Here is a 24,656-nt window from a genome sequence, read left to right as displayed (position 1 = left end):
TGTATTTATTTCCTTTTAAATTGTAAGCTCATTGCCAAACAAGGCTAGCCTTATTTTTTTTCCTGATAGATTCTTTAATGTCTAATAAAGGCCCAATAGCATCAGCCTAAAAGGTTTGTACTCGCCCCCACCTCCAGGCAGAGCAATGATGGGCCAGTTTTAGTATGGGCTTCATTAAATACAGAGGCAATTGTCCCTCTCTGATGAAGGTACTGCTAGAGGAAAGATTAACCTTCCAATGCCAGGAAAGGAAAGGAAAGAAATAAGTGCTGCTCAGTGAAACTTGCCAGCCCATGTTAGGGAGGACAGACTACAGAGTACTCTGCTTTCCAGATGAGTATGCTGCCTAGTTTCTTTCCTAGCTATCTTCCTGTGCCCTCTCACATTGTTCTCCGCTTCTGACTCTTGAGTCTTGGAAAGAAGCTCGGAGAGGAGACCATAACAAAACTGAACAGCAGTTTAACGGTCTTTTTGATAACTTGGCCCTTCTCAGACTAAGGGCTTTTGGCAGAGGCATCAAGTTCATTCACAGATTTTTTTGGTCAGAAGAGGCCATTGTATTCATCTGTTTTGACCCACAGAAACCAGAGACTCTGGTCCATTGATTCCCAGGTTATCAAGCAGGAATTCATATGCTCATTGGGGCCTATGTGTTCTAGGAGGCGCATTTTGAATCCTATTGCAACCTAAAAGGTCTGGCTAATATTCTCTAGCAAATTTTGGTGTGAAAGAGATGAAGGTGGCTTTGGTTAATACATCAGCCTGTGACCCGTATGGTGTAGGGACTAGCATACATTCACTGCTGCCATTCCCACAACCAGTGATGTCCAGCAAAGGGGCAGAGTTGATACCGGGGACTGGCAAGACCTTAAATGCCTGCAGCTGTATTCACCAGACAAGGACTGGAGTCATAATTATTGTGCTATGGTTACAGAGAAGAATGAAAGGCCCTTTGGAACAAATTGGTTCAAGATGCACGGTCTATCTTTGCCCACTAACAGAGTGGGCAATGTCAGGGAACATCTCTGAGGACTGAGTCTTACCTGGGTGAGGGAGGGAGATGCAAGCTTGTTTGCCTGGTCCTGATTTGAATTGGATGCAGGTCCAGAAGCTGAGTAGCTCTATTAGCACAGTGATGTCTAATGATGTTAGGAGTCCTACCTTACAGCAGGATGTACTGTGTCACATAGAGTTGTAGTGTGTCAATGGGCAATATCTGGCTTCTGTTAAGGAGGGAGAACTTTCCACAGAAAATTTGCACCTCTCAGGCCTCTTTTTGTTGCAGCAATTCACAAATAACAGCTCCCCAAAACCTATTGTCTCTCATCAAGCAGCAATGCTTGTTTTAGCCCTTTGTGTAATACAAGTACCAGCCCAACTGTGCAAATACTCATCTGTATCTACTCCTAGGTGAGTCCCAGTCTAAAGGAGCCTAGGGGCTCCAGGGCAGTCTGAGGCTGGATGGGGCTATGATCAGGACATGATGGTGGACCTGGCAGTTTTGTTGGAGTTAAATGGACAGAACTTATTCTGTTCCAAGGAGGTCTGATTTCAAATGAAGTGCAGAGGATTAGATTAGATTTCACTGAGAGGGGAAACTGGGGAACTCTTCTGGAGTATTTAGAGTGCTGTAGCATCTGAGCTAGAGTGCAGATGTCATCTCCTTACTAAACTTCATTCTCTCTCTCTTTTCCATTGATACCTTCTCACTGCTTCACCTTTTCCATGTTCCTCTAAACCTTACTGTCTCCATACCTCCAGCACTTGTTATAGAAAGCTAGTACTTTAAGTGCCTTCTCTTTTGCACATCAACATACTTCAGCAGAGCAGCTCCCCAGGTAACAACTCTGCATGTAGAGATGTGCCTTGAATGCATACAAGACTTTGCAGGAACATAGGCTCCAATTCATTTCACCCGTATCCAGTTGATTAGCATTGTGGTTGCCCCCCAAAAAACACATGAAAAACACAGGGAAGGAAGAAGGGTGTTGTGTCTCAACAGTGACTTACTCTAGAATGCTGCACACTCTCCTAGTGACATTGATGAGCAGAGCTTGGAGCCAACTGGGTCACGTGGCACACTCAAATTGCTTGTTTCAGAGAGCAAAGAGGTAATACTAGAACTTACCCAGGTGTTTCCATAGGGATCTCTCCATGCTTCCTAGCAGCTGGGGCTGCAGCACATGCAAGGAGGCATTTAGCCAAACAGGATGGAGAGCACATTTCTTCTTCTTCTAATGCTTTTTCTAAGCACAGGTAAGCAGTGGTAGCCAACCCTATCTTTATGGGCTACCATTGCTGTAGTTAGAACCAGATAACAAAAATTACTTAGCAAATGTAATCTAAATTGTATAAGGAATAAAATTTAACCCTTGTTAACAGCAGTAACTGACACTTGGAATACGCAGGGGTAAAGACACCCCCTGGAGCAAGGTTATTAGATGTTTATTACCTTGAAATCCCCAAACCGCAAGGGGAACCCCGGGAACCTTGTGGGGAAGTGACCGGGCTGTCCCAGGCACCGCAGAGCATCGGCCTGTGGTGAGGCTCGGGGGGGGGGTCTGGGTTTAAGGCGAACTAAGAGGCTACAATATGGGGTACTGCGCACGCACCATCAGATAACAAGGGAAGCAGTAATTCTTTAGGAGTATGCAAGTCCAGATTGGCACCTGTGTGGCACACATCTAAGGGTCGCGACCCGCTGCTCCTCATGGGTTCTGCACACCAAGTGTTTTGGCAGCTGGACTGATTGATCAGTCAGCGTGCTCCTGTCTCCTCGCCAGTCTTCCGCTGTTCACCCGCTACAACCCTGCTTTAGCAAGTCCTATTTCAAAACCCTCTGTTTATAGCCCCCTTCGAAAGCTAAAAACCACTGCCACTGATTATCACCCATGGGGCAAATGTGCAGTGGCAACACAGACCCACAAACTGAATGACTTGATTTTGACCTGCAAACTGGAAATTCCTGTTTAAGCTAATGTTTTCAGTAACTGAGACCAGTGACAAAGGACCAGCATACATAATGATGAAAGACAATGAGGCAAAATTTTTTCCACTGACTCTGAATGTTTCTTTGACAACATACCAATATGCAAGCGGTTTGGCTAAAGGCAGAAGAGAAACAAAATTCAGCTAACAACCTTCCTAAGACAGAGGGCTTTTTTCTTCATTGGGCTGGTTTGTGCAGCCAGTGTCTGGATTCTGGATTTCAGAGGAGGTTTTAAACTTAAATAGGCTGAATTTAGGTAGAAAGTCTCTGGTATTTGGTAGCAGCTATAAACATTTCTGGCCTGAAAATATTTTATATTTACATATATTTATGTGTACATTTATTTGTGTAAATTTTATGCTCATACATATTGATTTCCTGCCCTCAGTTCCATCATTCTAAAGTCATGCTGCTGATTTCAGAGAAGTAACTGTGGGTTAATACTTCTATAAAAGGAAGAAAAAGCTTTAAATGCCCCAAATTCAGCTAATAGAGACCAGCCAGTGCTTGTGGCTTGTCAGTGAGTTTGAAGTAGAAGATTCAGAGTTATTTTTTGTGTTGTTGATGCAACACTAGATGGACACATTTTTGGTCGATAACACAAATATATAATGAGATTTATACAGCCATTAAATGACTGAATAACTTTAAATGGAATTTGTTATCTATCTCCTGTGCTGTTTGCTCTGATTTTTAATCTTTTCATGAAATACCATAAAAAGACATACAATTTTATTTTAAATATGACAGAAAAAATTGCTTCAGGTTTGGATTGTTTTCTGTTATCTTTTGTAGCAATATTCCTCACAGGAAAACTGTGTCCACAAGAAAATACTGTTTTTACTGAAAGGACAATAGACCTAAAACTATTTTTTAATTCACATTGAACATATATGCCTTTATTAACATCAGTCACAAATGCCTTCAAATAATTTCTGGTGGATAATATCTGTCTTTGAGGGCTAAAGGTTCAACACCTTTGAAAACACATAGCACTTTTTGATTGTGCTCACTGAACGTTTTTAAATTCCAACAAAAGTAACAAATTTGGATTTCTCATTTCACACAAAGATTTTGAAATCTGCTGGTCTAGTTCAGTGATGCGCATTCATATTCCTTCTGTAAATGCAAAAAAAACCCCTCTCCAACATGCATGCATATGCTTTATAAAATATGTCGTGATTACAAAAAGGCATGGTGCCTATGATCTGCTACTGTTCAGAGAAGGTGTAAACAGTGCACATTTTAGTATGATTTGGATAACCTTTAGCATGCAATGCTAAAGGGTAAGAGCAATAACTTTAAATCCTGATTTCTAAACAGCCACGGCTTCTCAGGGTGCTTTTTCAATGATATGATAGGATTGCAGAATTTTCCCTTAAGGATGCAGATGTCATTACAATTCAGACTACCTTCCACAAAAAAAGTCACTCTGAGACACTGGAATGATAAGTCACCTCTGAAAGAGGCTGAGCAGATTTCATTAGTAACCCAGATGACAGCATGAGAATGATGTAGCCCTTGCCAAGACAGTATGGGTTTATTTGATAACATCTGGAAACCTTACAGTAAGGATGGAGACTGCTTATACCTTAAAAGTGCCAAGAAAGAGATAAATAGATATACAGAAGCCAAATCATCTACCTACCTAAAATGACAGGAGTAATCAATGATTACAGTAAGTGTCCCAAAACATGGTGTTTAAACTTGATGTTGTGCTCATTTTCTAGTAGGTCTCTCAATTGGTGATATAATGGTATTATGATTTAGTTCATGGAAATAAAATATTTCTTAAGGCAGCCATTTTCAGCAAAGCTTTTGGCTGGTAAAGTACTTCGCACATCTTGGTGCTGCTTGGATAGCTAAATTCAGAAGGTTACTTAAGCACGTGTCTAGGTTTAAGCTCATGGAGGACACATTAATTTCTTTTGGGTAGGGCATGAGTTAAAAACTACCCACAAGCTAATACCACTGACTGTATTGGGACCCCTTAAAAGCATGGCCACTAGCCTCCCCTCTGCTAAAAGGCAGCAAGGATAGAAAAGAAAATGAATAATGTGATGGCAAAGGACCTTCAGAAGAGACAGAAATGGGGCAGAACCCCTGAAAACATACTTCCCTTTTTGAATTACCCTGAAGCATAAGCAGTGGCAGCTCAGCATTCGTAGCAGGCAAAGACACAGGCCAAGGGTACAACAGGGAGAAATCCTCTATTCCTCTCCAAATCTGCTGGCAGTGTCTCCAGAAACATCTAGTAGGAAACACTGTGTATAAAATTATTTTACAACTTAGGAAAAAAAAATTCCTCTTCCTTCTGTAGTGAGAAGACAGTTATGTTTATTAGGGTAGCATGGCCTTTTAAAGGGGATGAAGACCAGCTGTTTCCTCACCTCAGCCCCTTCTTGCCAACCCTCTTGCCTCCCTTTGGTATCATAGCACTCCTGGCTGCATTGCTTTGCCTTGAGAAAAATTGGGGGCCCAATTATATGCCTGGTAAGAGAGAAATCTGACTTCTAAATTCAGAGGAAATTTTTATTGGTAAGAGTGTAAGATCAACATATATTTGCTAAAACTTCACAGCTGAAAACTTCACAGTGTCTTTGACTGTCACAAGGAAGCAAGGGATATGTTAGACCCTGCCTATGTCAGTCACTGAATCATTTAAAGGCTGGTGCAAAGCCTGTTAGCTGCATAACTGCAAGTCTAGCGCCTCCTTCCTTGTAACCAAATGCATTCTTCAGTTCAAAAATGTCATAAAAACAAGGGGATAAAGGATGGATTTTTTTTTTATAGCCCAGTGATAAAAGCTTTTCTTAATCTGAAGAAATTCCAGACAAGGCCAGCATTCGCTCAGAATTGCTATTTGTTAATTAGTTGAAATGGAGGCAACTTACACACAAGCTTTATTAGGGTTGAGCTGAAACTGCTGATCATGGGAGTATTCTCTTAAGCTCAGTACTGCAGTTACCACCATGGGAATTTTGAAGGGATTTTGCAACAATTATTTCTAAATCACTGATGGTGTCTGATCTGTTTACTTTTATATATGCAAAATTCCAGGCTTTCATGTGAAGTATGAATGTTACATGCTTAAATTCAAACTACAGTAGTGGGCAGCCCTCTTTATGGGCACCTAAACATCAGCATCTAGTTTCATTTGAGTTGCCCTAAGGTATCTGAAATGTCCATGTACCAGGGGAGAGCTTGAGAGACCTGAACCCTCTAGGAGCAGCAGGTGGAGGTTGAGGAAGGTACCCAAGGGTTGCACAAACAGGACTAACACCTCTCTATAGGCCACTGAATAGAGCCTAAATAGAACTGAATAGATAGCACATCCACATGAAAGATGTGCTCTGATGTTTTAAGAATCATAGCTATACGCACACTCTTAATGCATGGTAAAGTCTGTTAGGGGAGATTATATTTTTATTAGCCTATTTGATATAATTGGAATAAAAACCTTTTGGGCTCAGAGACCCTTCATCAGATCTAATTAAAGCTCTTAAGTATTCTATAAATCTCACTTCTCTCAGGTTCTCAGACCATTAAAGATACAACAAAACTCCTATATAAATAGGAACATAAGGAAACACTTTCCAGAAACATAAGCATGGCCAGTAACACCAAAATTCCACCTACCTTTCCAACATACAGGCACTTCAAACCAGGAGCACAGGGGGTTTGCATCTTATATAGATTGGTCTTTGTCCTTCCAAAGGAACCTGCAATCCAGTTTTAAAAGGATTTTTCTGAAGATTTATTTTGGGGGTGAGGAAGTGAGGTGAAGAGGGGAGAAACAGGAAGAAGAGAAAGAGTCAGAAAAATTACTTAGCCAGATTCTGACTCATCCAGGACTAACACTGGACTATTTTTAGGATGTTTATCACATTTGATGAGACAATTCCTTTTATGAAGGTGTTGCTCAAAGTGCATGGTAAGTTTTCATCAAATCTTATACATCCACCATATATCATGATCCAGAAGGCTACATGTGCGTGAGTGTGTAATTAAGTGAACACATGTAAATATATAATCCCTCTGATTGTCAGCTATTGTAATTTCATGATATATTGTCTAATGCATTTCACCTTTGTTTTTCTTGAAAGCATATATTAATTCATACTACCATCTACCTTTGAGAAACTGTAATGTGCAAAGAGTATAAGATATTTCATATACTTATAAGTAAATCTACTGTGAGTCTGGTGAATGGAGTTACACTGACATTGAGCTAAAACTTTTTGCTAGACAGACTAGAAATATTAAAGACAATTAAACAGTAAGGAAGCATAAACTACACAAAATCTGCTGATATTGTTTTAAAGTACACTACTTCTGACTTTCTAATTGAGAAAAATACAGGTTAGTATTTATACAAGCACCTGTGACACTGCATATTTAAACATCATCAGCATATTTATGTGGTTCCCTGTTCTGAAACATGCAAATACAGCAGTCCATATATTTCATATAGCTAGTAAATGGCTCAGCTTCATGATGTCTCCAATATGAACATTTATATATGAACTCATTGTTACATTTATTTGAAATGATTTCAAATGGATGCCAAATCTCCAAATGAGTCTTAAATCTCTAGGACTTGAAACTCTAATTACACTAAGCTGCACTTGTTGCATCTCAGATCTCAAACTTGCCTGCTTGCATTGTGATTCAAGAAGCATCTAAATACCTAGCTGGCTTTAAATGTACACAAGAGTCCTGCTGAAGTCAGCAACACTATATGTACGATTTGTTTAAGAGTTTGCAAAATTAGGCCTTTAGGTATTGTCTTTTTAATTTACATTTAAAATTAAATTTAGGCTCCTAAAAAAATGAAGATGGTCACGTAGTCTCCTTAAAAGGTACTTATCCTCAGCTTTGACAGCTAGCACTTTCTGGTCCATCCTCTACTATCCTATTAGATATACACCAACTTAAAAATATTTATTTGATATATTGATCATTACTTTTAAATATGGTATCTTCTTTTCAGTTAACATAACCTGCTGTTATATTACTGTGCTGTTTGCCTTCATGCAGGTGTCTCTTACTTAAAGTCCTTTGCTCTTCTACTAGCTGAGGCTTTCCCTAAAATAAATAGAAAAATAAATGAATAAATCTAACAATTTACATATTCAAAAGTTGCAGCTGAAATGTAAATTGCAAAACAGAGCCACTTTTGGTGCATTGATGGAGCTACATGCTATCCTTAATGCAACAGGTTAAAAGAAATCCTGAAAATAAGTACAGACTCCTGATGTTTAGGTTTTTATTTTTACCCTTCTGTTTTGGAAATGCATGCACAATTTTTTCCCTGACTGATCCATGTAATTTAAAGGTAGAGGGGAAAAAAGTAACACAACAGGTTTTATTTTCTTATACATTTTTTTTTTAATTTTGTTCAGCATTAAAGAAAGGAACTTCATTAACATTGATTGTCATGTACAGAAAATATTCAAAAATCATGTGTGCATTATTATGAAATGCTAACAGTATTGAACTAATAATTTACAGGACATAAAATAAGACAAAAATCTATTACATTCTAAAGTAATATAGAACCTTTTCATTTGACAGGGATGCTGCTCCTAGGAAATTCATGATAAAAAATAAAACTCTCAATGGTCACTTTCTAAATGAATCAGGCTGTAGTTTTACTCACATACACATAAATTAGGTCAGATATAGTAAACAAGGGAGAAAGATCAGAAGAAAACTGCAGATATAAAAATGCTGGATGAACTCCTGGCTCCACTGAAATCAGTGGCAGTTTTCCCATTGATTTCAATGGAGCCAGATTTTTACCCAGTATGTCATGGTTCATTTGTGGTTTTGTTTTTTGCATCTACAAGCCAGTTAAGATATATCATCATAATTATTTTACAATTAAGCTTCAGTAAAAAAAAAAAACACAAAAAAACCCCCACACTGTTGTCTCTATGAGGCATTTTGTTTTAAAAAGGAATTTTGGTTCTACTTTTGAGAGTGATTCATTTTGAATGTTATTTGTATTTTATTTGATCATTTTTTAACACAGTTCTTGACAGGCAATGCAACTCTTCTGCTTTACCAACAGTGGTGAGCACACTTATCAAGTGGTAAACAACACCCCCCGCAAATTTCAAATCAAATCAATTTACAACAACGTAGCTACAAACCAAGCACCAAATAGTTCATGGCTTGGAGATCTGGGTCTTAACATCTCATTTCACTCTAACAAAATAAACTGGAAATAGGATAAAAACATTAGATATTTGAAAGTTGGAAGTATATGAAAAATCAGTTTTTCTCGTAATCCTAAAAGCAAGGAAGCATTTTTCAGGGATATTTCAAAAATATTAGAAAGTTTCATTTAAATCTAAATATCTATTTTAATTCTGCTTTTCTTTTTTATAAATCAGTAATCATAAAATACTAGCTATTAAAGTCATATTACTTATGCTCCTGGCTGTGTTATTACAGCTGTTGATAAACTGGACATAATTTCTTTTTCTATTATGATCTTTAAAACATGTATTTGGTGAAGGTCAGTTATGGCTTCAGATTACAGCTAATGAGTGACCTGACCTCAAATTTGAATAAGAAATTAAAAGCATATAAAAATATTTTGCTCATTGGAAAGAAAAGTTTGTTTCTATTAATATAATCCATGCTAGAAGGATTCATAAAAGCCATATGCTGTAAGGAAACATTATTTGCTTGAGCAACCTTTCTTCAAATTATATTATTCAAATACAGTCTGCAGATATTAATACAATACTCACTATACAGACTCACTGGGAACAGGTTTCATTGATAGTCCTGTCTTTCCCCCCCCCCATTACAAACAGAAGTATATACTAAATGCCAACAGCTGATCAAAAGGCTTTATCTATTACAATCAGTTTCCATAAAAACTGAAGAGTACATTACACTTGTAGGAAGCAAGTACATAATTTGCTCTTTGATGTTTTTCCTCTTAAAAAAAAAAAACATTACAAAGTCTTATGCTTAAACAGAGACATAGAAAAAATCAGTGTATTCACTGTCCCAAGTTATTTACAGCAAAAATTACAGAGACAGCATACATAGTATTAGACTTCCACAAGCATATATTAAAAGTAATTACATTTGAAAAAATATTTTGTCTTCTACATTTCTAAAATACATACTCAGTTCTTTTATTCTTGTTTTGTTTGTTTAGTTTTTAAGTAACTTAATTTAGTGTTAATCAGACAAGGCAGACAGTGCAGTTGTAAAATAAGGAATTTTGTTGCTCTTCTGATTCCTAATTTATTTATACTGTCTATTCATTACAGCCAGAGTAATTAGTTTAACATGGGAATTATCTCACAGAGATTAGCATAAATCTCAAAATACCCCATGCATTTGATTTAGCTGGGTGTGGATAACGAGTTCAGTTGTGCTTTATTTGTGGCCACAAGTACAATCACAGAGCTGCTCCCTGTAGCCTACCAGAGGTTACATTGCAGTAATGCAAGAGGCAAAGACTATCACAGCTAGTTCACTTATTATGCTACTCAGTGGCTTTTTAAAAATAAGTGCATGAATAAATCTCTGTCTACTGCACAAGAATGCATGGTCCACGCTTTGTAGAGTTAAGTTATTATCAGCATTTTATATTAACAACAACATTTTTTTTTTGCCCAATTCAGACATTGAAGTGACATGTTAAAAAAACACAACTGTAGTGCATCTGAATCCCAGAAGAAGCTGACAGCCTAATCTGGTTACTTTAATTTATTAAGCTGGGTGTCTAATCAAGACATATATAAGTGCTTTTTTTTCCCTTCTTTTTAAAGAACCCAATTTTAAGTGGAACAGTCTTTAAAGTAAAGCCTGTTCTTTGTGGTTGCCCATCTGGCCCTGCTTGTTCTTCAATGCAGTTGGGTTTTTGTTGCCTAAATAATAAGGGACCAACATGATCATAAAATTGAAAACCAGGAGACAATTTTCTAATTCTGTCCAGACAGAGTTTTATATTGAACATACTTTACTGTTGCCAATGTATAGCCATAAACAAGGGGCTCAGCCTTTTCTTGAAGCACATACATTTTTCCCAACAGCAGTATCTTTGATCATAAATTAGCAACTCCATCCAGCAAATCCAACAAATATGTAAAAACACTGATATCTACATTAGATTTTTTCTTTATATTATTGTACAGAAGACTGTGTGTAAAGCAAACATTTTCTGCATGTACAGTTACAAAGAAACACTTATAATTTATTTATTGCTGTTATATCCAATGATGTTTTCTTTCACTCTCACTATGTGCTGTGCTTGAATTGTGAGGATGATGAAATTATGTAAGTGTAGTACATCATGTTACTTACTGAACTCACTGTGAGCAGCACTATCCTTGCTGTCTACAGTAACACCCAGGAAATATTTGATCCCAAATGAGTTTCTATTCCTCCTTCTCAAGTGCGTTTTGCGAGTTTCATTATTCTCTCAGCATAAACAAAATTGAAGGATTGTTTGGAGGACACTGACACATCCATCATGTCACTGGATGTTCAGACTGCCTTTTTAGGAGAGTTACTGATCCGTGAGTTACCACTGGAGAAATTTTAGGGCCTCCTCTTTTCACAATGGCTTTTGTCTGCAGTTTAGAGGGCATACACAAGTGGCTTTTAGGCTAAAGTGGTCTGCTGCAAATCATTTCTGGGATGGTAAATTCCTGGGGCGTTTGGCTCATTGTCATACAGTCCTACTTATGGGGACAATACACGTGGGGACAATACAGCTAAGTCATGACACACAGGTTAAGAGGAAGAAGGGGAACGAGCCTGCTTCCTGCCTTCTGAGTGCAACATCTCTTCTGCAAGCTGAATCAACTTTGAGAAGGAGCAAAGATGAGTCATTTCCCACTCCAGGCTTCATTCATTAGGAAGAAGGAGCAGAAGGGGAAGGAAATAGAAGTAGGTACTCTGGCCAGAGGACTCTTCTTTTTAATGGGCAGGTGAAATGCTAGCAAGAATTTCAGTTGCTTAGAAATGGCTCCCAGCAGTCTCAAAGATTAAAACTCAAATTGCAGTGGGACACTTGGCAAACAATACCATTATAAGGATCTTGATGCTTAGGGGTCTTGGTCTCTCCTTTCTACCTCTTGATGAGGTCATCCACTGACCTTCTAGGTATAGCAAATTCCGTAGATGGAAGGAGTACAAAAGCATACCTACTCACTATGAGGATAGGAGCAAAAATCATGCTCAGAGGTGGGGAGAGCCCCTTGGTTGGAGACCTGGCATCAACTCAATGACTGGTAAGATAATCCACTGCTATTTGCCTTTCTGTATGTGTTCTTGTAATGATAGGTCTATTGACAACATTTGGGGTAAAACTAGGGATAAGCAGAGGTGCTTTTCAAATCTCTCATGATTAGGAAATGGGAGTATTTTTCACTAGTGTGGTATAAAAAGGGGTCTTATGCACATTTGCTGGAGATGAGCAGAGGACTGGGCATGCCATACAGGGGCCTGGGTGTTGGCTATGGCTTGGTGCATCCGTAAGAGGAAAGGATAGCAGTTAGCCACTTCAATTTATATTGCTTGTTCTTCATAGGCATTTTTCCATGTGGTAATTCAGTAAACTGTGGCTGTCATTGCTGACATGCTGTCATTTATTCCATATCTTAGCCTTTCCTCTTACATGCCTGCAGCTGTTCTGAATATGAACCCACATTAATGGTACCTAAACTCAGTACCTTTAAACTGCACTTTCTGTTTTCAATTGCCTAAATTCAGTAACTCCTACAGAGCTCATTTGCATTTTGTTTCCAAAAGGCCTTTCAAAGCATAAACTGATTGCTCAGTAATGCTCCAGTAACTGTGAAACGAGTGAAGTAAGTCCTGCATCAAGCTGAGGAAACACTGACAGTGAATTCAGTTTATACCAACGTTAGTTCTAATTGCTGGCTTGAAAGCCTTGTCTGGGTCACGTTCATTTGGGCAGCTCAACCTGTGCCCCTCAAAGCCTCTAACATTCTCTTCCTTATTATTACCATTATATTTATATAGCCATTTTTAATAATGAAACATCCCTGAGTGGCATACAGTGCAACATCTGCATCAAGCAGTGATTGTCATTTACAAAGCGTGAAACGTAAAGGAAAGAAGAGGACTGGATCTCCAACACACTGTTCCTAAAGGATGTCAGAGACAGTAGTTAGTCTTCAGAGCGGAGGCAGAAAGTGCTGGGATACATAGGTAAGTGTAAGTACTCTATTTTGTCAGTGTCAGGGAAAAGAAAGCTGTTCTGTCTCAGGTTTCCATTTCAACACATATACCTAGACACAATGCATTTGAACCAAAAAGACTGTTTGGTGTTTCATTTTGATCTTGTTACCCAGTGCTATGTTCCTGGGATGTCTAATAGACAACTCTAAAAACAGGGGCCAATCTTCCAGGCCAGATCTTGCCTATTTTGATCAACGCAGAAAGAGTCAGGAGGAAGGAAGATGGTGGGAGCCTGAACGTCTTTCAGCTGTGCTTTATAGCACAGCTTTACAGGAGGGGAGGAAGATATGGGGGGGGATGGGAACCATCAGCTGCACAGCTCTGGGCTGCTCAGCAAACTGCTCAGAGACGCTGCCATCTTGGAGCAGCTCCCACCCCAGCAGTGGGAGAGTGAGAGGATAGCATGAAACCAAAGCTTTGCACCCTCTGTGTAAAAGTCATTATGGCAGAAATCCCTGCAAAACTAACCCAAACGTACAGCTATGCAAGCTACTCCCATGAGAGCAAAGACAATCACGAAATAAAGTTCATGTTCACGGAGAAGTCCTGTAGCTGCCCCACCTGCAACACTCTACCCTGAGACATGTGCACCGAGCCAACGCTGGTGCTCAAGATGCAACAGAGGAAATAAATTGGCCCCTGTGAAATGGAGCTGAAATGAACAACACGAAGCACAAAGTAAATGCATTAAAAAGCAAGTATGAGGACAACATCTGACTTGTGCTCCACAAAGCTCAAAAGGGACCTCCTAATGCCAAGGGCCTCTGACTTTATGAGGAGTTGAGCACCCTCTGTGTGGTGCTGAGATGCCTTCAATTTTAACAGCTCTAATTAGAGCTCAGGGAGCCTGACAACTTACAGAATCAGATCCTAAATGTTACCTATCACAAACCAATCATAAAATGTATATTGCTTTTGGAAACAAGTTGGTTCAATGAAGTGCCTTCTATTACCCTGTTTTGCTAGCAATCACTAAAGCAATCTTTCCATTAAAAGAAAATATGACTCTTGGAATTATTTCTTTATACAAAGAACTGGCAAGAGTGACAACACCAAAGTTAAGTCCCTCTGGTAGTGTAATGAACAGTCTACATCTGCCTGCTTGACGCCAAGGATAATTTAGATCAATGTAGTTGAATTATCTGAGAACAATGCTAGAAGCAGAAGATTCAATATATGTTTTAAATCCCTTTTTGTTAAAAATCTGGGGTTAATTATTGAAAAATCAGTCCTATTTGAAGAGCTTGTCACTAAAAAGTCAAAAAACATTAGCAATTGCTACAGAGCAGATGTGACAAAATCTAGTTCTAGAGATTTAATTGAAGGGTTTCAGATACTAGTGTGGACTAATGAAAGTCAGCAAGAAATAAAGTGCAGCACTAATATTTTCTGAAATGAATTTTGTGAGTGGAATATGCTTCTAATTATTGGGACTCAGGCTGTTTTATTGTTTAAAGTCTAATGGATAACTTCAACATCAGGAACCCAACATCAGGAATTTGAAAATTTAAGTACAAATGGCCATATATCAACAACAACAAAATTCCAGCCCCTAGTGTATTACAGTTGTTTGTTGTTCTATAGTCAGTCAATGAAGTGGCAGAAAAAGTTCTACTTTACTTATGTGGCCAGTCCCAAATCACAGAAAATTAAACAAAATTTATCAATCTTAGTTACCACAAACAAATAATGTATGAGAATGAGTTTTTATTCTCCAAATAAAAAACAGGGTTAATTGCTCAAATTCTTTAAAGTTGTAACAAAAGCAGAAAAAAATTTTCATAATTAACATTATTTGAAGCTAATAATTTGATTGATTGTCAATATTCATAATTGTTTGTACAGACTATTGCCTGTTAATGGCAATGAAGATTTTGTATAGCAGCATCTTAATGATTTTAGGACCAGGAGGCAAGACTCCACTTTCAATCCAAGATGGAATACTGCTTTCTCTGTGGTCCTTGGCAAGTCACTTAACTTCTTTGCCTTCATATCCTTATCTTTAAAAAAGGACAGTAATCCTTATTTATGGAATAGGTTGTGAGGTTACAGTGATTAGTAAGTGCTTTAAAGATGAAAAGCACTATGGATAAGGAATAAATAACGTCTTTTTCATTGGTCATCTCCATTCAGTCAGCCTAAGACATAAGTCAAAAATCCTAAGGATTGATATCTGATTTGAAAAGAATAAAATATTTTCAAGAAGTGGCACATAACAGTGAGGGACATATATGAACATAACAAAACTTCTTTATTTAATAACACTACTATTTATCATCTATGTTACTTCTAATATACTGAAACAGTTTAAAAAGGATTTCAAATAAATATATATATGTGTGTTCTTGTGTTTGGAGGTTACAAGGTAGATATTAAGCCCTAACAATCAAAACTGAGCTCTTCTAATGTTCAGTTTGACTTGACTTTTTCCCAAATGCCTTCATATAGGCCATGAATAAATATGGCTAATTAACTTTTCTGAAATTAGAAAGAGGTGGAGTTTGTAGTCCTATGCATGGATTTGCCATGCAAAAGCTGTGAAGCGATAAATCACCTTATAAAGTTTTGCCATTTTTAGAGTTTAAGTGGTATAAAGAAACATCAACAGCAGTGCATTCTTATCTATGTCAATTGAAGGCATTTTAATGTAATTAGTAGAGATCAGAAAATGTGCCCTGAATTTGGGGTAAAAAAAATATTTTAGAGATTTCTGTTGTACAGCACTAAGTAATTTTGCAGATGTTGTCACATTACAATAAAATTGTTCTCAGCACAACTGACTTTGCTGTGTTTTTTTTTTTTCTGAGGCTGGAATGGACTTTCAGATAAACATCCATCAGTTGAGGGTTTATAACTGCTGTTATGTCTAAGGGATTGCTAAGAAGAAAGAACAGAACAAACAATTGTTGATGTTGTCTAGAGTAGATGCTGTCATGAAATGTGTCATGTAAACACGTAAACCAGTTGATGGAGGACAAGGGAAAACTTTATAAAATACACTTGGAATTGTCTGTGAATTATCTGATCCTACAGAAAGAGGAAAGGAAGATGACATGAGAACTGTGGGAGATCTCCTGGAAAAGGTGGAGGCATTAAGCTATCATTGCAACAACTCTGTGTTTCCACATGTGCCCCTGGGCCAGCTGGGCTCCTGTGGCATTGCTGTGCTGCACACCCCACACACAGCAGGTCCTTTGGCCTCCCTGAGCATGCTCCTCCTTGCTGTGACTCAGACTGCATTGACTTCTATGAGATTTGAAATAAAAAAATATATCTGCTTGTAAGTCCTGCCTTCAGATCATCTCTTCTCTACTGTCTGCTTCCAATGATTTCTGCTCTCCTGCCTCTGCTGGAGTCCCTGAAGGAGACTTCTCTGGAAAAGCTTCCTCAGGATAAAAGGGTGGTAAGGACAGAGTCGTGGGGGAAGCTGAATCCCTGCTCTTCCACAGGTAGAAAGTCTATGGTTTGTGACTCTGGCAGCAACCAGATACATTAGTCATGACTGCTAATTAAACTTAATTAAGACATAAGATTAAGTCTGTGGCAGTCTTCTACTCCCTTCTGTTCAGTATGTGCTCTACAATGTATAAAGGTATAAATTAAAATCATGGATCAGAATGTGCTAGGGTCGAAGGGATGATGGAGGTTGCAATCCAATCTACACCTGCATGTTTCCAGATCAGACTTAGCTCTGTGTTTGCCTTTGGTTTTGCAAGAAGTCAATTCAGAGACAGACAAAAAGAGAACCCCGATCCTTTGTTCCCTCCTGAAGTGCATATAAAATCAACCGTGTGTGTGTGTCTATATATATATATATATATATGTGTGTGTGTGTGTGTGGAATGGAAACCATCAGCCCCATCTAGATGATGACTATGTCATACCTACTAATAGTTGTGGTTGCCTTTGTAACCGTGGTCATTGCTCACTTTGTCTTTCCTCCCCCCCCCCCCCCCCCGCTACTCTTCAGAGCTACATTTCAGATTTCCTTGGTTTTCACTGAGATTACTATATGCCTTTCCATTGACTTCAGCAAAAACCAAACAAGGCTTGCAACTACTTTTCAAAGAAATATATATAAAATAAAATCTTTTGTTGAATCAGGAAAATGTAAGGGTGAGATAGTCTACATTTTTACTCTGTGTTTTAGATACCTTACTGACATCAGCTCCTACCATGTTCACTTTTATATATGGTCTATCGCTATAACAGGGAGAAAATTCCAAAAAAACTTTTGCTCTCTCCACTTGAATCATCCAGACAAGGCTTTTGCACCATTGATACATTCCTGATGTTTCATTTACAGACTGCACACATGCACTACATTACATGTCTCAGAAGTGATCCTGTCATTATACATTGGCAGTTGATGATTTAACTCTGGCTGGCAAAGTAAATCTTGATTGCCCAAAGTAAATTTAATATATTACTTGGAGAGTAAGAAATGCATGAGAGCCTGGATGAGCATCCTTCAAAAGTAGGCATGGGATTTTTAAGCTACAGCATGTATGCATATAATACATACATATAAATATATATATGTATGTATATAGCACATATACATATTTATATGTGTATTCCATACATGCACAATAATTTTCAAGACAGCTACAAATTTCAACATGCATTAAACTATCTAAAAACAAGAAATAGGCAAGTCTAATAAGTGGAATTTTCTTAAATTATATTTGAACAATAAACAGCAAGAGTAATACTGCAAAGTACTACTCTATTCTCATTTATAGCTACAATAAAATTCTATGAACAGTTGTCTCCCAAAATATACCCCAATAAAATAAAATTAAAAAAAGGTAACACCCAGTGTCCTATATTTGTATATTCATGGTCAGTTCAAAAAAAAAAGTAAACAAAGAAAAGAAAAAAAGAACCCCACTCAGAGGTGCATATTTACATTCTTCAAACTGTAGCGGTGAAAAATAAAAAAATAATTCTATTAAGTGCAGGACATTCCTAGTGTTGCAGTAGTGACATTTTTAATAAGTTATTCATGAAAACATTTCTTTTGTCTTAACAGTGATGCATTCCATGACTATGTGACAATTCTATCTTCCCCTTCACTTGCAGCCAGTGGTAGAGTCTGGATTGAAAAGCTCCTTATATAATGGAGGAAACAGTGTGTTCACTATATCTGGATGAGATTGTTTAAATACCTGTAGTTTCTCTCCATGCAAGTTGCAAAGTGCAGTAATGGTTGGTATCTTGGCTATTAACTGTGAGATATTAAAAGAAAAAGAAAAGGAAGAAGGTAGAAGTAAATTTAGTATAAATTACAGTTTCTGAAATGAATTAAGGTAGCATCTTGTTGGCTAATTGATTGCAATACTCTGAACTCCATTAAAACTACCCATCCAACAGACCAGAAATTGTTCTTACCATTAGAGGTTAAACAAAAATGTCCTGAAAATTTTAGCCAAATGCCAAAAAATGTGTTTAAGAAGAAGGAACTGCCTCCAGGGATTTTTTTTTTTAAGCAATCTCATTCTTGCAAGGGTACCAAATAAAGACATTAGTGGTTTGGACAAGAAAGAAAGAGGAAAGACAACCAGGGACAGGAGTACAGCAACAAGCCTTCCTTCTTCTCTGATACAGTGCAAGCACATAGTTTGCTCCTTTTAACTTACATTAACGCACCAATACACAGAGAAGCTGCTACTAAAAGAGACACATGACCTCGGAGTACTCAGCCATTCTTTTTAACAATTTACCTTTGTCAAAGTCTCGTCGTCAAGGTGGTTCTTCTGGATCACATGTTGAAGCGCAAAGTAAATCTTTTCCTGAAGCTTCTGGACCTTCCTTGGCTCTATTAACCAGGCTCGATCTGAGAAAAAGAAAGGCAGGGGGCTAAAGCCAAGAAAAGTATGGAAGTGGGGCATGCTCACGGATGGACGCAACGTCCCATGAGCATTCATAGCAACCATAGGTCTCATGAGGAAGGACTGCAAGATAATTAACACAGTTTCAGAGGCAGAACATCTCAGTCCATTAAAGCATCACCTGAGAGTTTAATTAACACATACAAAGTGTATAGCAACATGATATTGGCTTTTTGTTTGTTTGTTTGAACCAGGATGTTAGAGAGAAAGATGGGAGTAGAAATGAAATAAGTTCCAAGCATTTTATTATTCTCTGTTGGTATAGTCAATGTTCTTCTAGTTTCATACTTTCAACATGAAAGGTGGAACTGTGGATTATTGTAGTATTTCATCTTGTCCCACCAGCTTCAACCCTCAAGCTTGAGCATGGTGAAAAGAATTTGTAATTGCTTCTGCTTATCTGTGCTGCTTGGCAGAAACAGAAGCTGCTATTCAGGAAACACCTGGCTCTGGAGTGCTGTATCAGGACTGAAATTCATTAGTAGCGTTAACGGGGAGGCTTTCACAACACATGCCTACCATACAGTTGGCTCAAAGCCAGTGCTGAGTTGCTAGCTTTTTCAAGCACTTAATACAGCCACAGATGCTTTACAAGCAGTAGAAACAAGCGTGGATTCTCAGGCAACACGAAGTGCTGGCAGAATGCAAGAGATTTTGGTGCTTTGCAAGTGAAAAGGGCATATGAAGAACTACAAAGCCTGAATCAGAATTTTTATATCCATTTAGTGCCTACCTGCGGCTAAGCACATTTCATAAATGACTTGATCCAAAATCCATTAAAGTTAATGGGAAACGTTGCATTACTTGAACAGGCTTTATCCAGGCATAAAGCACAGGAGCCTCAGAGTTGCTGGAAGGGTTCTGTGACCAGATTTTGTTGGCTAGCACTATAATTTGCTCTCCCTTTGAAAATTACCTGGGAAATGATTCTGGACAGAAATCTGACTTCTTTTAAATTTGGCTAGAAATCACATCAGTGACTCTTTTCCCTCAGATGAGATGTTCCCATCTTATCCAAGTGCTTTGAAGTCAGCAGCGATAATCTTATTGCTTCTGTCCATCCAGCTAGCTCCTACTTTTCCAACTTCTAACAGTTTAAGAAAATAAAAAGTGAAGTAAAACACCTCCTCAGATTAAAAAAAAAAAAAGAAAAATACAGATCCTGCTTACAAGGATTCCAGCAACTTCCTACTTATCTCAGTTTCATAATATGAAGTGAGCTGGAAACATCTAAACCACCTTCTGCTACCTCTGTTGTTAACATGTTCCTGAAGAACTTCACAGCTCAGATTCCAAACAAATTTCCAGATTGCCTTCAGCAATCTGGAAATTTGTTTGGCCTAACAGGCTACTAAGGCTACCCAGGAGCAAGCCCTGGCTGCACACAACCATACAGGGTAGCATTCAGTGCTGCTCGCCACAGTGCTGGACTCATCATGGTCACAGGTTTGGTCTTCTCAGACTGGAGGAGGGATGGTGGAGAGGTACCCATCAAGACACCGTGTGTTCAGCATCCCAGAGGGAGACAGGGCACCCAGGGGGATGGTGTGCAGCCAGCCTTCACCCCTGTGTATGGTTGGGATGCAGCTGAGGTGCACACCCGGTGGCAGGGGTTGCCGGGCTGCTCAAGCTCCCTGGCCTCATGGTGTAAGCAGTCACCAGCTCATCCCTCTCACCTCAGAGCAGACAGTGTACCACCACAAGGACTGCTCAAAGGGAAAATAAAAGGAGCAGAGTCCTTTCAGGAAGTGCTATTAATGACGAGAACAAACATGTTGACATAATCCGTCCTAGTCTAATTCTGTCTAATGTAATCTCCACCACAGATGTGCAAAAGGGCAAAGTGACCTAGAGGAAGCCTTTAGCAGAACAGGCTGGAAAAATAATTCGCCGTGGGATTTTTTGCAAAGAGCTTTTAAGAGGTTATTCTTAGTGGGAGTTGGGGGGGGGTCTACCTCCCCTGAGACACGTTTAAAAATTTCACACTAAACTGTGAGCCTGTCTACTAGATCCACCTTCTGAGTCAATTCAGTCACCAAAGCCCCTTTTCTGTGGTCAGGCAGCCCAAGTTGATTCAGAGCACGCTTGCCTGGGAGGAGTTGTGGTGTGTGAACATATGAAAAAGAGCACATTGCCCCAAGAAGCACCATGTCTCACCTGGGGCTAAATTCCAACAGGACCTTGTGCAGTATTTTACAGATCTTGTTCTCATCCCCACATGAAAAATCCCACCAGAGTTATGGACTCTCCTCTCTCTGTGAGCTGCCAGGAGGAGTCGGCCTCAGAGTGATGGGCAGAGTTAAAACTTTGAGCTCCCTGGAAATCCAAGGTGGAACATGCACCTCCTCAGGCATCGCGCTTTTCCGCACAGGGTGTGGAGGGACACCAGCCAGCCGCCAGGTCTGCACAGCCTGGCTCCAGGTCTGTCACCACCATTCCCAACCATTACAGCTCCTTTTGTCTCATGACAGAGCCCACAGATGCTAAGATGGTCCTTGACTCAAGCACAGCCAATCTTTTCCTATGGTTTAAGTTCAGGTAGCAAACAACTGACTTTTTTTTCTTTTTGTATAACTGGTAAGTTTTATAAAACTGCATAGTCTGCCTATCTGTGAATTTTTATGATGGGTTCCTCACACTTTGAATCTATTTCCAATATGTGTAACTCCTGACAGTCTTCCAAACAGAGTGTGTGGTACATTTGGGTAATCGAGATATACCAGTTTAAGAAGGCAACAACTGTTTAAGTAGGTAGAAATATAGGTGGACAAGGATGAAGGAAAGAAAAAAAAAAGATTCATTGTGGTATCTGGAATGAATAATTACCTGGTGATATCAGAACAGCAGATGAAAACAAGGCAATCTCCTCTTCAGTCAGCTGTAAGGAACATAAATTCTTTGCAAAGTCAAATGCTTCATTCACCAGATCATCAGAACCTACAGACCACAGAGGACAAAGTCAATGCTAGAAATTTATCAGCTTTTTAACTTGGCTTGAAAATTGGCTTGTTTTGGTGTCAAAGAAAATTTGGAGTCAACATCTGTACTTCTAAAACAGATGCCTTCCATCAGCTATTAAAATTCTACCTACTCTGAAAATTGGCTATTTCATGTATCACTAAAACATTCAATGAAGCACAAAAGTCATCAAGAATTAAGGGCATTACTTTTACTAAAAGCACACAGAGATCTCAGAATTTTTTTTCCCTATGTGGAAAGAAATGTTATTATTAAACAAATATTAATCTAAAGGACATAGATGACCAATAAATAGCTTTAAACAACTTTCACGTATAACATTTTATTAATTAACAGTACAAATTTTTTCTATATTTGTGAAAGTATAGCAAGGACCAAAATAAATCAACTAATGCATATTAACACATATGTAAATGTTCTATTTTTGAAAAGGAATGCTATGCTTATCCATATGCTAATAACAAAAATATATACCTCTATTGTAAATATATGCATGTAAAGTAAGTAACGCTCTCTGAGTTTGGTTCTGATTGCTTCATGATTAAATTTGCCATTAATGTATCCATTGCATGGATGGACAAAATAAACCATTTAGCTATTAATATTTTGGGTAGCACTCTATATCATGTTGAGAAATGAAGTAATTGTTTTAATATATGGATCTAAATGAACTTAAAAGTTTCTGCAGATTCAGAAGATTTTAGGTAAGTCCCTTGATACCTTTTGCTGTGGTCCATCCTTTTAGTTCCCTCATTGATGAGGGTAAAACTGATTCTTCCCTTTACTCCTTTTTCATGACACGATCAGTGGGAGTGATTGTATACATCAGACATCACTGAGCTGTGATGACAAACCACTTTGGTCCTACCACAAATATATTTGTATTCATGTATTTTGCAAACTTTAGATGACACAGTAGGAAATTTATCTCATAAAACTTGCACAGTGCTTTTTTCACTAGCGAAAATCACCTATTTACTGCTAGTAGCTAACGGAGTCACTTTTTCAGTTCAAGCACAGAGATTTGGAGGTTTCAGGATTCAAAATTTACTGAAGGCTTTCACTGTATTCACTACTCCCAGAAAGATAAAACTGCCACCATTGGGCTCAGTGTAATGTTTGAAAAGAAAAAGATGAACATACCCAAGGCTTTAAACATTTGCATCCCTCCATACTTTCCTTCAAACAGAACAGTATTGTTGAGTGGGTTGAAGGCACGGCACATTCTCACCAAAACCACTTCCAAGCAGCCTATTGGTCACAAAAAAGAGCAAAAGTGCCACACATTACCACAAAAAGTCAGAATATGGGAGGTTTCAGGAAAATATTTAGGAAAACATCAGTCACTAGAAACATCAGCAGGGACAGGCATTCTTTGGAGCCATGTACATGAGTTTTCTCTGAATGAGGGAAGCAATATTCCTGTCTGGTTTGACTAGAGAAAAGAGAAACTTCCAGTCCAACCCTACTTCCCTTTTTTTTAAGTTGACTTTCTTCATTGCAGCAAATTGGTAGCCTGGACTTACTTTGAATTTAGAGCTGGGTGAATATTTTCCATTAGAAGTATTTTCTCCTGAAAATTAGACATTTGTTGAGAGTCTTTTTTAATAAACTTTTTTTATATAAAAAAGGAGCTTCATTCTATATGCATCTGAATCTCAGCTTCATTTGGCTGGAGGGGGGGAATATCACAAAGTGTTTTTAGAGAGAAAATAAAAATTAAAGGACTTTCAAAAATGCCCCTAAATTATGTTTTCCTTTTGTTTCTCTTATTTTTCTTTCAGGTTGGGAAACAGTCATAGAGACTTCTTTTTTTCTCCTCATCCTTTCTTATTACTCCCTATGTGCAAAAACATGCAGTTTGGAAAAATGAAGGGAAAAACAATTTTAAATTTATCTAAATTTAAATTTCACTGTCTAAATCCAAATTTACTGTAAGAGAAACTGTGAATCTGGAGATTCTTTTGCACACATATTTTTGAGTAAAAAGTCCTGATTTTCCAACTCCTTCTGCTTAGCATTAGCAGCAAAATGGAAAATAAAACCTGACATGTTTAGACATGCTGAAGCTAACCAGAATTGTCCAACCATATGGTCAAGTATATCTTTTGCTTAAGGTGCGATTGTGTTGTTAGTTTTGCCAGTCAAATGAATGAAGTTACTTCGGGTGCACAGGCATCTGCAGAAGTTTTGAAATTAGTATGAGCTTTAGAAATCATTCTCATGCTAAGACCTTCTTTTTTTGCAGGAGACTGTGCGTGTGTTCCCTGGATCTCTGTGTATCCCTCCCTTTTTGCACCTGCACCCACCGCCTCAGGACAGTCCCACGCTGACCCATGGCCCCTGAGCACGGCATGCTGAATCACACTGACTCGCAGATTTAATGAAGAGCTCTCTCTGGAAATAGGCAGCACTTCTTATGCTTTAATGAGCTGCCTCACACAGCACCCCACCTTTTGCATGAGGAGGGAGCAAGAAACTTGTATGACAGGGTAAATGCAGCTAATTGCCAGTAGCAGTTCACTTGGTAATATCATTTTGTCCTCCCCAGT

At 38.5% G+C, this 24,656-nt stretch overlaps 1 protein-coding gene across 1 annotated transcript in view; it reads right to left on the bottom strand.

The window, feature by feature from the left end:
* Positions 1 to 18,264: 18,264 nt before the first annotated feature.
* Positions 18,265 to 24,656, bottom strand: part of LOC104150193 (nuclear receptor ROR-beta) — a 35,598-nt gene continuing 29,206 nt past the window's right edge. The window contains exons 6-9 of the mRNA XM_068925085.1: positions 23,248 to 23,355; positions 21,952 to 22,062; positions 18,958 to 19,070; positions 18,265 to 18,462 (exon numbers count right to left, since the gene is read on the bottom strand). Coding sequence (XP_068781186.1) covers positions 18,307 to 18,462; positions 18,958 to 19,070; positions 21,952 to 22,062; positions 23,248 to 23,355 — 488 coding nt within the window. The 3' untranslated portion in view covers positions 18,265 to 18,306. The remainder of the gene's footprint in view (positions 18,463 to 18,957; positions 19,071 to 21,951; positions 22,063 to 23,247; positions 23,356 to 24,656) is intronic.

This window comes from Struthio camelus, chromosome W, assembly GCF_040807025.1.
Source record: "Struthio camelus isolate bStrCam1 chromosome W, bStrCam1.hap1, whole genome shotgun sequence".
In the NCBI taxonomy this organism is placed as follows: domain Eukaryota; kingdom Metazoa; phylum Chordata; class Aves; order Struthioniformes; family Struthionidae; genus Struthio; species Struthio camelus.
The sequence above is the reverse complement of the archived record's forward strand: the minus strand, read 5'-3'. Positions and strand labels throughout refer to the sequence as shown.